Source organism: Thamnophis elegans, chromosome 9 (genome assembly GCF_009769535.1).
Source record: "Thamnophis elegans isolate rThaEle1 chromosome 9, rThaEle1.pri, whole genome shotgun sequence".
NCBI classification, from domain to species: domain Eukaryota; kingdom Metazoa; phylum Chordata; class Lepidosauria; order Squamata; family Colubridae; genus Thamnophis; species Thamnophis elegans.
In genome coordinates, this window is record NC_045549.1 from 54,398,590 (window position 1) to 54,410,838 (window position 12,249).

General features: G+C 36.6%; 1 protein-coding gene across 1 annotated transcript in view; it reads right to left on the reverse strand.

Annotated features, from left to right (window-relative positions):
- Positions 1-12,249, reverse strand: part of LOC116513248 (polypeptide N-acetylgalactosaminyltransferase-like 6) — a 609,679-nt gene that overhangs the window by 103,541 nt on the left and 493,889 nt on the right. Inside the window, exon 6 of the mRNA XM_032224240.1 lies at positions 11,200-11,383. Within this exon, the coding sequence (XP_032080131.1) occupies positions 11,200-11,383 (184 nt within the window). The remainder of the gene's footprint in view (positions 1-11,199; positions 11,384-12,249) is intronic.

The following is a 12,249-nucleotide window of genomic DNA, read 5'->3' on the forward strand; positions in this document are numbered from 1 at the left end:
AAGGAGGGTCAAGCTAAATGCCTGTCTTAACTATTGAGTTCAATTTGGGAGCAAGAGCTCTACTCCAGCTTTACCGAGTTGCAATGGAGAGCACAGAGATAGAAAAGTTAGATAATTCTATACAAAGAATGCTGAAATAAGTTGTTGTAATCTTGAATCTATGGCATATAATGGGATTCCATAATAAGGAAAACACCTCTGTGAATATTGTCCAATTTGTTCAACTCCTTGCTAATCCTGAATCTATAAGTTTCATAAAGTTTCTTGGAATCTATCTATCTAGATCGAGGTGGGTATCCTATAACCTCAGGGCTGCCACAACTCCCAAGATTGTAATTGGTATAATTGTTATAATGTCACAGTAGTTTCCCATCATTTTTAGGTGTAAACAAATTGAAATTGCAACATAAATCAAAAATAGAATAGCTTATGTAAAAAGACAAAAAAAAAAGTACCCAAATCCCTAGCCCAACAAACATGGTCCTTAATCACCAAAACATGTTCCTTTTCTATGTGAACATGGCAAAATATTGATACGCACAGATATCGTAAATGTGTGCAGAAGTGCACTGTGTGTTTTTCACTGGGCATAATGGAGTAGCATTTTACAAATGTATCATAAAAATCATACTTAGCCATTCTCCATCTACCAACTGCACTCACCAATCTGGATCCACATTCAAAAGCCACTTGAAATTAAAATACTATATCTAATCCTTTAATCAAATTCTGGTTTTCATCAGATTACTACGGTAACTCAAAACTGTCTATTTTACTTAGTCCGATCACAGCATGGCCACAAAATAATCAGTTGGGCTATTTTCCTTGGAATGGGGGGAAATTAATATCTTTTATCAATCTTGTTGTTATTATGGTTAATTTTCAATTCAGCACACAGTCTGGGACTGGTAAAAACAGTCAGAGTCCTAACCAAGGACTGAATAACAACTTCTTCATCTTCCCTTAATGCAACATCTTGTCTTATGTTGATAGGTCCAAATATCACGCAATAGCCTGTCAGTAGCCTGTCACCACACCAAAGTCTCAATTATCTATGACCTCAGAAAACCAGCTTAGAAATGGTTGCTCAATCCTAGTGTTGCTCCTCAGGGGAATGCACTAGTTAGAGTTCTTTATGTTCCACAGTTTGTCAATGTTCCATTTAGGTAATCCAGGAAGATTTCCAAATATCTCCTTAAGTCACTCTGTAAATTCAATCATAGATCCTGGCATTTAAAAGTTGCTTTCTTTAGATGTCTTCCATAATCTCACATTTAAACCTCCAATAATCATGAAGTCGACAGATATAGAACAGTAGATAGCACAGCAGTCCTCCAGGTGTTATTTATTTCCATTTTTCCCCTTTGTCTTATCAGTACTTCCCAAGGTTATAGGAGTTTAGCATATATTTCATTCACCAGTAGATTGAGCCTTCAGCTTAAATTTCAACGTTGCACAAAATCTAACATATTTATTTCAGATTTTTTTTTAAAATAGTCAATATTTAGACAAATAGTCCCAGCATTTTAAAATTCTTTACCAACATAATGCCAATAAAGTTTAAAAATTTAGTTCATTTTCTTTCAGGTCTATAATTTTTCTCTCTGTAATTATTCACCACTTTGACAAGCATTTCAAAGAATCTCTTTTCCAAGGTTTATTTTCTTTAGGGTTAGGTTCTAGGTTTTAAAAAAAATCACCTCACCTAGTTCCAATCACTGTTCATCTACACTACTCCAGCACATTCTTTGTTTCTTCGGCTGCCCCAGATTCATGGCAGCCATAATGGCTGCCTCTCCTTTTCATCATTGGATAGGAGAGAATCCCTGGGTTCAGCTGAAGAGCTGCTGCTCTTTGTGACCTGCAGAGTGCCCCTCTGCAACTTGAAGGGTGCCATTTCTTTGTCATCCCTATAGGGTGACTTTAGCCCCTTAGGGGGCCCTTCAATGAGGAGGATTTGGTGCAAGTTTAAGGAGTCCGGCTCCTCGTGTTTGATCTCACCACGACATCAAATTGGTGTAGGCTGTTCCTTTGCAAAGTCAAAATATTTAGGTCTAATAAGTTCAAAATTCCCATATATCTTAGCAGCCCTTTGGGTATTGCTTCAAAAGTTCCTATTACTATTGGTACAACCATTGACTTCTTCTCCATACTTGCTCAATGTCAATTTGGAAATCAATATATTTTTTTAAATCTTTCTCCAAAAATGACTTTTCAAGTTAAGGATAACTGCTAGGGAAAGCAGAGAACAGGAAATATTTCTGTATATTTTTCCTTTGTAAATCAATCTATTTAAAGATCCAAATCCAGAGCAATTAAAATGGTAAATGCCTAGAAATCATTCTGACCTAACCATTTTGAAAATATTTTTTACCACTTATATTTAGCAAAAAAAAAAAAAAAAAAAGGAGAAGAGTTCTTGGCAGGGTTTTTAAAAACCTTTTAAAGAAAGTAATTTACCATTCTTTAAAAGAGGGAAACAGATTATATTTTCTCCATTGGAATGTGTTTATTTTTTCTTCCTCAAATTTTGAAGTCAAGGCACTTAAATCCGTATTCTGCTAACATATGGAATTGGTTGCCCAAGGCAACAGGCAAGCTGACCTTATGTTACTGATTTTATTTCCCTTATATTTTTGCATAAAATATTTAACTCAAATCTCTGTAGTGTTTTCAATTTTAAAGTAAAAGTATTCAAAGTAATTAATAAAACCTTAGTTAACCCTTTTTATTTATTATCAAAATATATCACCATATTTTAATCTTTGCATTTATTTTATTAATCTCTAAATTGCCTAAATCTTAAAAAGAGTAGCCAAACAGCAAAATCATGAAGCCAAGGCAGAGGTAGGAGCCACTTTGGCCTAAAAGGACAGGCTGTTCCATAGGAAGGGACTTCCTTAGGGAATACCCACTTTCAGTTCAGTTCTCACTGTAGTGAGAGTGAGAATTTAATGGAGACATTTAGCAATGGATTCAATTGAGATAGATAGAAGTAATCTGAGAAAGATGTTGTATTATGTATTATAGGGCTGTATAGATATGTATTATAGGGCTGTATAGATAGTAACCCACACTTAATTGCCTTTGGAAATATACCAGTAGATCGTGCAGCACTTACCGCAAAGGTATTACATGACATTAACTATATTTTCCTGTAAGCATGTGAACCGGTTGAAGTGTTCTCCATGGCAGTGATTTGTGGTTTATAGTACTTAAATGGAAGATAACTAGGCTACAAGCATGACTGCCTTTAGAATATCTTGTTCTAGAGTTGCAATTCATATACCAACTCAAGTTGGACAAAGAGCTACTTGTCCATAGCTTCTACTTGCTTTTCCAGTAGGGCCCCTAAACCCTGGAATAGTCTGAACAGAAGCCTACTCAGAACCAAAAATAGTATAATCCTAGAATCAGAAGGCAAACTTTTAATAAGGTAACTATATAAAGCAACCAAACAATAACAATTTATTCACAATAACAGAATTCCAAAATTCAATGAAGACATTCAATGCTGTCAGTATATTAGACTCCCCAAATTGTTGTTTCGCTTTTCCAATTGTGCTGGAGAATAATTTCTATTAGTGCCATTTGAAGATCAGTGGCTAGATAGATACTTTGACTCAAATAAACTGAAAACAGTACTTGGCTATCATTAATTTCCATCTATCTATTTTGTAGGAGGAGTAGCAGAACAGGGGAGTAAAGTTTAAAAGAGGGAGCCATCTGGAATCCCTACATAGTCGCAAGTAGACTAAGTCCAATCATCCTTTGGATTTTGTGGTCCCTTATCTAATTCTGAACAGATGTTTTTAGTTGAGAAGATTGCTGTGCATAGGCTGTTCAGCAATAAATCACTTTACTTGAACCTACATGTGTAGATCTGGTCTTTTGAGCCTGACAATTTCGCTATCTAGTGCAGGAAAATGAAGTTATATCGGTAATGGTTAGTTAAACAGACTAGTATTTATCACCTACAGCAGACTACCACTTAAGTGTACTGCTTTGGCATACATAAAATTGATCGTTGAATACATGCAATGACCTGATTTGATACCAACTGCATGACAGACAAATGTATGCTCAAAATAGTTTCAAGAATGAAATGGAGCACCAAATTGCCAGCTCTGCAAAAAAGCAATCTATCTGTTATTTAGAAAAGAGAAAAGCATATGGAACCATGTATTGTATTATCAGAAACAGAAACTGCAGAAAACGTCTATGTTTTTCCTAACCCATCAGCCTTTTCTCTGAAGAGAGGTCACACATATATCATAGAGATTTAAAAATCTTTGTTTCTGCTGAAGCTCTCTTCTACTGTCTATAAAATGTTTTTAAATGCTTCAAATAAACAAATACATATGTTATATCATTTATTATTTATTAATCAGATTCGTAAATCACTCATTTAAGTGACTCAGCAAGTTAAAAAAATCATAAAATCCTAAAGAACTAGACAAAGTTAAAAAGATGAAGACAGCATCCTCAAGCTATCAACCACTCCCAGGGTTGCATATCACTCTTGGATTCCTATGCTACTTGACAGAACCGAGTCTTAATACTCTTGTAGAAAGCCAGAATATGCCCTGACACTGAGAAGTAATCTTAATGTATGTAATTATCAGGCACATAAATGTACTAAATGGCAAGATATTTGTATGATTTACAAGTCTAGACCAGCGCAGATCTATTCCTCAATTAGTTTTATTGATTTCCAGGAATCAGAATTGCGAACTGAACTTTCACAAAGTTGCCAGACATACAAAATGGTTAATGTCCTGCTATCAAAATAACCTTTGTTATTTTCCTTGTGTTTTACTTATAAATAGCAATCTATATATACTGTATATATATATATAAAAATGAAATGCCACTCATATGACATCATGAAATCTCCAGAACCATAAAGCCTACAAACTTGAAATTTTGCATATATGTTCCTCTTGGCTTCTAGGTGCTCGCTAAGAAAGGATTTTTAGAAATGACCATCAGATCATTATATATATTATATATTATTATTAATTATATATTATTATTAACACACTCTGATTCTAAGGAGTTAGATGTTCTACTCCCCCTCTCAACCTGAAAATACCTCTGTTCCAACTGCCACTTGGGCGTAGCCAGCATGTGATTCATCTGGCCTGCAAACTGGGACCAATGGGGCCAGCTTGAGGGAGAAAAGAGAATAAGATAGGAGAGGAGAGGCTTCTGTGAGACAAGCCTGAGGGAGAAAAGGGGAGAGGAGAGGCTGATCATAACTACTCATTAATTTTCAAGCTGTAAGTGTCGATTTATCAAGCCCGATCAAGTTTTGTAGCAGAGTAGGGGTATTCAGCTAGCATATAATATTTTGGTTTCATCCAAATGAAATCTTATTATGTAATTATTGACTCATTCATAGAATTTTGTTAGAGTCGGGTAGGAAGAAAAAATAGTCCACCACTATCATTTGTATTTATAACCCTATCTTTTCCTACAGCTTCATTCATATATTTTTTCTTTCTAAAAATCTTGTAAAGAAGGTAAGATTTTAAGAGGTGGTAAAAGAAATCCTCTAGAAGATCTGAAAGTCTACTTTAAAGGTATGATCAACTGATTCTTGATCGGTCTTGAAAAACTGTGGCTTTAGAAAGATAGAACTGTTAAAAGTAAGCTATGAAAATAATCTTCCAGATTGCAAAAAGAGATGACACAATTGTTTAAGAGGTGAACCTTTCTACATGTCTGCATATTCTTGCATCCTGATATGGGAAAGAATGTCGCCTGAACAACATATATTCAAATGCACTCTTGCTTTTCTTCTATAACTATTACTTTTGACCAGTTTACAAGAAAAGGAGAAAACCAATTCACTATCATTATGTTGGGCAGTAATCAAGAATCACCCTGTAATTTGAATGATAATGTGGCTGGAAATACCACACTAAGTAGCAATTGCTATTTAAGGATAAGAAAAATGTCCCAATTCCCCAAAATCAAGTGTTTGTCAAAGCCTATCATTCAATAGGAAACTGCTATCGCATTGGCTATAAGCCGCAAAATAAAATGAAAGGAAAAAGAAGTTGCTTCATTTTGAATATCCTGTGGTATAGGCATATAAATGTGATATATAACTGGTTAAAGTTATATGGAAAAATAGTTCTTAGTGCTTTGTAGTGACACAAATATGCTGTTACATTTTGTCCTGCTTACTTTGCACACAGTAAGTTTTTTTTAAATATAAATCAAATCCTGAATATATGTTCCTATCTCTTTTCATACTCATGTCACATCATAACTTAATGATATGTCTTCATTCTTATTTTCAGATAATTATATTTAATTTTAAAATAATTTAAAATCAGAATTATCCATCCCCCCAAGATCAGAAATTTATTAGACTCTTTAAAGTTGAATTTGAAGAAGGTTGGTTGCTTTCATTTCAACTTTGCTGTGTGGCAATGGAAACCTCTTTCTGATTTCAGTTACTGTTGTGTTCACTTAGAAACATTACTGGTAAATGAGCAGTTTCAGGAATCAGAATTATTCCATTTACTTTCATGGCCTATTCCTAAATAAACAGCTGTAATGGGAAGCTGGAAGTGGAGGAGGGAAGGAGGGAAGAGAATGACAAAGGGAAGGATGGATGGATGGATGGATGGATGGATGGAAGAAAGGAAGGAAGGAAGGAAGGAAGGAAGGAGAGAGAGAGATTTCTGATCTCCCTGCTAGCTTCCCAATGGGAAAATTGGCAGGAAATCGAAAATCACTTCTGCTGCTTTTTTTTTTTTTGCATATTTGTCATTCTATTTTTCTGTATAGGTTACCTCTCTAAAATGATAACCCAACTGGTCATAGGTTGTCTAGTATATACTAATTTGAATACAATTATTTAGTGTACACATTTATATTATATTTTTATCAGAGAGTCTAATACTTAACTCCTCCCCAAGGCAAACAAATTAAAGGCACAAAAACAAAAAGGAGTACAGGCAATAGCAATAGCAATAGCAGTAGACTTATATACCGCTTCATAGGCCTTTCAGGCCTCTCTAAGCGGTTTACAGAGAGTCAGCATATTGCCCCCAACAATCTGGGTCCTCATTTTACCCACCTCGGAAGGATGGAAGGCTGAGTCAACCCTGAGCCGGTGAGATTTGAACCGCTGAACTGCTGATCTAGCAGTAGCCTGCAGTGCTGCATTTAACCACTGCGCCACCTTGGCTCTTAGGCAGACAAACAGGCTGACAAACAGGCAAGATTTATCTTCCCTGTGAAACAAATGTATTTTAGATAATAAAAGCTTCGCCAACTATCAAAAGGGAAAAAAAATCATTATCTTTTGGCAATAAGAAATTCCCTCTTCTGAATAATATTTCTTCAACCTCTAACAAAACCGCTTGGGTGAAAAAGTCTGATTTTGATCAGCAAGGATGTACAAATGTTGAAACACTACCACAAAACAAAACAAAACCATGATATTGATCCTTGTGAAAATGATTATATGCTTTTGGCAACACTGTAGAAACTTCAGAACAGATTCTTAAATAAAATCTGTTTGGAATATATATAATAATGTGAGCCAATTCTGAAAAGTATTCAGACTTTTGGAAAGATTATTGCTCTACCTCAGATTTAGTCTTTTGTTTGGTATGTATTAACCTAACTGTAGAACTGAGGTAGTGGTAGGAGTAATTTCAATTTCCAGAAGGGAAGGGACTGATTGTCATGCTGTCTAAATAGAATTTCTATACTATGCTTAGAATGAAAATCCTACTTAGCTAGTATTATATTTAAAAAAAAACAATAATCACACACACAGACACATATGCCTGTGGCAAAAGAAAGCAAAGGAACTACCAATAATCACAGAAGCCTTGCATGTAAGCCCAAAACAAATGGAGCAGCATTTAAACATCACTGGCACTGACAAATTCAGAACCAGTCAATTGCAAAAGGAAGCTTTACTCAGAACAGTGTACATTCTGCAACAATACCCCTAACATCATTAAAACATCCACATCTACCTCCCAGGTCCTTGGGAAGGACTTGATACGTGGACAAAAATGATAAATCCAGTCTGAACATCTGACACTCTCTTCCCCCTCCCTCTCACACACACTGAATTGAATACTTTATTTGACCAAGTGTAATTAGACACAAGGAGTTTGTCTCTGGTGCAAATTCTCAGTCTATGCAAAGCAATAGAAAGTACGGATAATGATAATCATCATCATAATACCGATAAGAGAGTGGAGTAAAGAAGATAATAGAAGAATAAATATTAATACTACAGCCAAACTACATGGGTAAATACACATAGATTTTAGACAGTGTTATGAAAACTAAGTCTTCAGCAGAGTGATGGCACAAGAGGGAAAAAAAACTATTTGCGTGTCCTGTTTTGTTATGCAGTGCCCTACAGAATCGTTTCAAGGCGAGGAGTTGAAAACAGTTTATGTCTAGTATGTTAGGGGTCTGCAGATATCTTTTCAATTCTCCTGACCTATGCAATATCCATGGGAGACATATTGGCTGCAACTGTTTTTTCTGCAGTCCTAAATATCCATACTAACCTCTCAAAGATCTTCATAATTGTAGATGTCAGAGCAACCTGCCTGTATTCATTCAGCTCCCTCATGGAGGATTTCTTAGAAACTAGAATGATGGCAGAGCATTTGAAGCAAGAAGGGACATAGCACAATGATTTATTAATAACTCATGTTAATATGGGGGCCAGTTGTTCAGCACAGGCTTTCAAGCAAGAAGGAGTCACTCTGATTCTGGTTCTTTTCTGACCTTTTGTCTATGAAACAGACTCAGAAATCTTTTTCTAACATAATCAGAGGTGGGGGGGCAGAAGAACAGAAATCGGTGTAAAACATTGACTACTGTTGGTATATTTGAAGTGGGGTAAGTGTCCTCCTCTTCACATTCAGGTCATCTGCAGTTGACGATTCTCTTCAGGAATGGAGGGAGGTCTGCTGTAGCTAATGATGTTCTTCAGGCTTCACCACACAGTTGCAGATTCATTAGCCGAGAACAGATTTCTCAGCTTTTCAGAGTGGCTTCTCTTTGCTAACCTGATTTCCCTTGTTGATATTCCTGGCCTGATCATACAAGGTCCTACCTTCTTTCTTGTAGGCCTCCTTTTTGGCATAGCAAGGCTGCTTGATCTTAGCTATAAACCAAGGCTTATTGTTGTTATATATACACAAACCTTTTGTCCTCACAATGCTAACATATGAGGTCACAGTCTCAATAAATTCATTTAAGTACATTGAAGCAGCTTGAAAAATACTCCAGTCCATGGAATCGGAACAACCTGTATCTTTTACTTTGCCTCCTCAGTACAGCTCTTCACTGTTCTTACCTCAGGTTTTGTACAAGGGGCGAAATCCTCCTGGTTCGGGCTGGTTCACCCAAACCAATACGGATGATAGGCCATGGTTCTCCGAACTTGGGGTAAAAATCCCTGGTGGCCCCACACTCATCTGGTTGCCGGGTCACATATTTGCTCACTCACCACTTCCGGCCATTCGGCGGTTTGCTTCTGACCGCTCGTGGTTTGCTTCTGGCCCATGCACCTCACCCACCCCCTATATAAGGACCCTTTGCTATGTGGCTATCTACTTGGTTCGCCAACGCCTGCTCAATCAGAAGCCTTAATCAGAAGCCTTGCCTAAAAATCGTCTAAGAAACCTCGTTGAGGGCCGGTCACTCAAAAAGGTAAGCATTGCTAGTTGTGGCCTAGCATCCCCCCTGGGTCCCCGGGCTCCCCTGCCTGGCCTGGCTAAGCCACTTGGCTAACTACCAACTTTCCCCCCAGCCTCCAGCTTGCTTACCTTCACTCGTCAGACCGACTCCCAAGCTGCCTTGCTGTTCGAAGAATGCCTGCCTTGCTGTTTGCCTGCTCAGGTGCTTTTGAAATCCTTCAGCTTGCAGTCTGCAATCCATCTCTTCGGCTAGCAACTGAATCTGCCTGCCTGCCTGCCTTGTGCCTTCAATTGGGTAAGTAAGTAGGTTTTTCTTTTACTTTTTTAAAAAAAGGTTACTTGGGTTTTTTTAGGATTTCTTTTTTTTAGGAAATAAAATAATATTTTAAAATTTGTGCAGCTTTCTGAGATATTGTGTGTTTCTGTAGTGTTTCACACTCACTACATAAACACACAAAATCACACCAAGCTGTATGTGAGATTTTGTGCTTGTGATTGTTGGTTTTGTGAGTTCTCTGTGACTGAGTTTCCTGCTTGTTATTGTAGGGGTCATTTTGTGTGCTTTTACATTGTGCATGAGTTGCACAATGTTGCATTGTGAGTAACTTGCACAATGTTGTGAGTCAGTTGTGTTGTTTTTGTGTAAAGTGTGAAAGTTGTTCTGTTCTGTTACTCTAACTACTAACCAAAACTCCAGTTTCTTTCCTCTACTACCATTGATTTTAGTTTTGTTAGCAGATGAACATAAATTATTTTACAATATAGAAAAAAAATTAATAAAAAAGGGAACTGACTTTGTGAAGACTAGGGAGGGACTTATTGTGAACCATGAAATATTAGTGATAAAATGCTAGTTTATTTGAACTTATTCACAATCAGTTGTGTATCACCTAAGCCAGTTTTCTCTACTGGTTAAGGCACCAGGCTCAAAAATGGAAGATCATGAATTCAAATCCTATGTTAGCTATGAAAAATTGCTGAGCTTAAGCCAGTCACTCTCTCTCATCCCCTCCGACAAGGTTCTTATGGCAAAACTACGAGCAGGACATTGTGTTGGATATATTTGCTGCTTTGAGTTATTTGTAAAAATAATAAATGTGGGTCACAAATAAATAAAAAATAACAAGATGTATATCATAGCAACACAATCAATAGTAATGCCTTAGCTAGATGAGAGCAAACTGAAGTTTATCAGTTGCGTTAATCTTTAGCAAACAAGTAATCAAATAAAGTCTCCTTAAAGACTATTTTGTGTAATAGGAATCAACACAGATAAATTTATTTCCCATTATCTACTATTTTTCTCCTGTTAATGACCAGATTTCTTCCTGATCAAACTGTAGTGCTAGAGGCATTCCTATGGATCTCTTCATCCATCCTTTGATTTTTCTCTCCATGGCTTCTGTATGTTACTAGTTTTAATAAAACTGTACAATCTGAGCCTAATTTGCTCCATCATCTGTAGTGTTTCATTTTCATGTTCAGTGCAATGACTACTTACTCAAAAGGGTCACTGGGATCAGTCCTTTGGAGCTCCGGTGGAATTGGTATTCTTTTGTAATACATTTCCCAGTCAAAGGCTCCACGCATGGCATCCCCTGCTTGTGCCTCATACCCAAAGTGATTGTGGTCAATGACATCGATCATAGGACATACAATAGTTTTATGGTTCAGTGCAATCTGGTCTGAAATATGAAAACAGAAAATACAAAAACAGCAAGACAGTCAAGCCATTTATCACCTTACCAAAAAAAAAAAAAAAAAGAAGCCCTTGGGCTTCTTCTCTCTTCCTCTGCTTTACTATTTTTCGAATCGGAAGATTGCTTAGGCAAGTCCCCATGGCCCTAGAAGCATTTCAGTTTTCATATCTTCATCCAGGCTCAGTCTTGTCTGGGCTTGAAGTACTTTGCACAATGATTAGAAGCAATTATAGTTCTTCAAAGAGAGAAGCGTCCCAGTGAGACCATCAAAGTCAAACCATGTATATCTTTGTCATTGCAATGCTCTATGCTGTCTCCACAGAAGGAGCCAACAAGGATGCTCAGAAAGAAAAATGAATGGAAAATGTTCATTTGAGGTTTGCATACAATATTCACCAAGAAAACTCTGCTTCTTGTTATTGAAATATAGGCTTTACAGTACCCAGTACTGTAACCCAGTACTTGAAAGGCAGGGATCTTACAGTCCATTACACTTTTACATACCCCATAATACTATTTTATGTCTGAATTAATCTACAAAAATTAATTTGCAAAAAGAAGCTCCAAATTTTAGGGTATTTATTTCATATCACAATATTAACGGCATATCCCAAGTTATACTGGATTCTTAAGCTGACTTTGTCTGACTCATCAGGTGACTACCATGTATATAAAGACATCTTCTTATCTAGTATGATCTAGTCAGCACACCTTGGGTCATTTAGTTTAAGCAATGTTATCTTGTGGAGCTCAGGAAACATGCCTTCTCTTTTGGTCCTGTCTATAGAACCATATTTTTCTTGAGATTTGGTTAGGTGTGATACAGTCTGCCTTTAGAATTTAAATACATG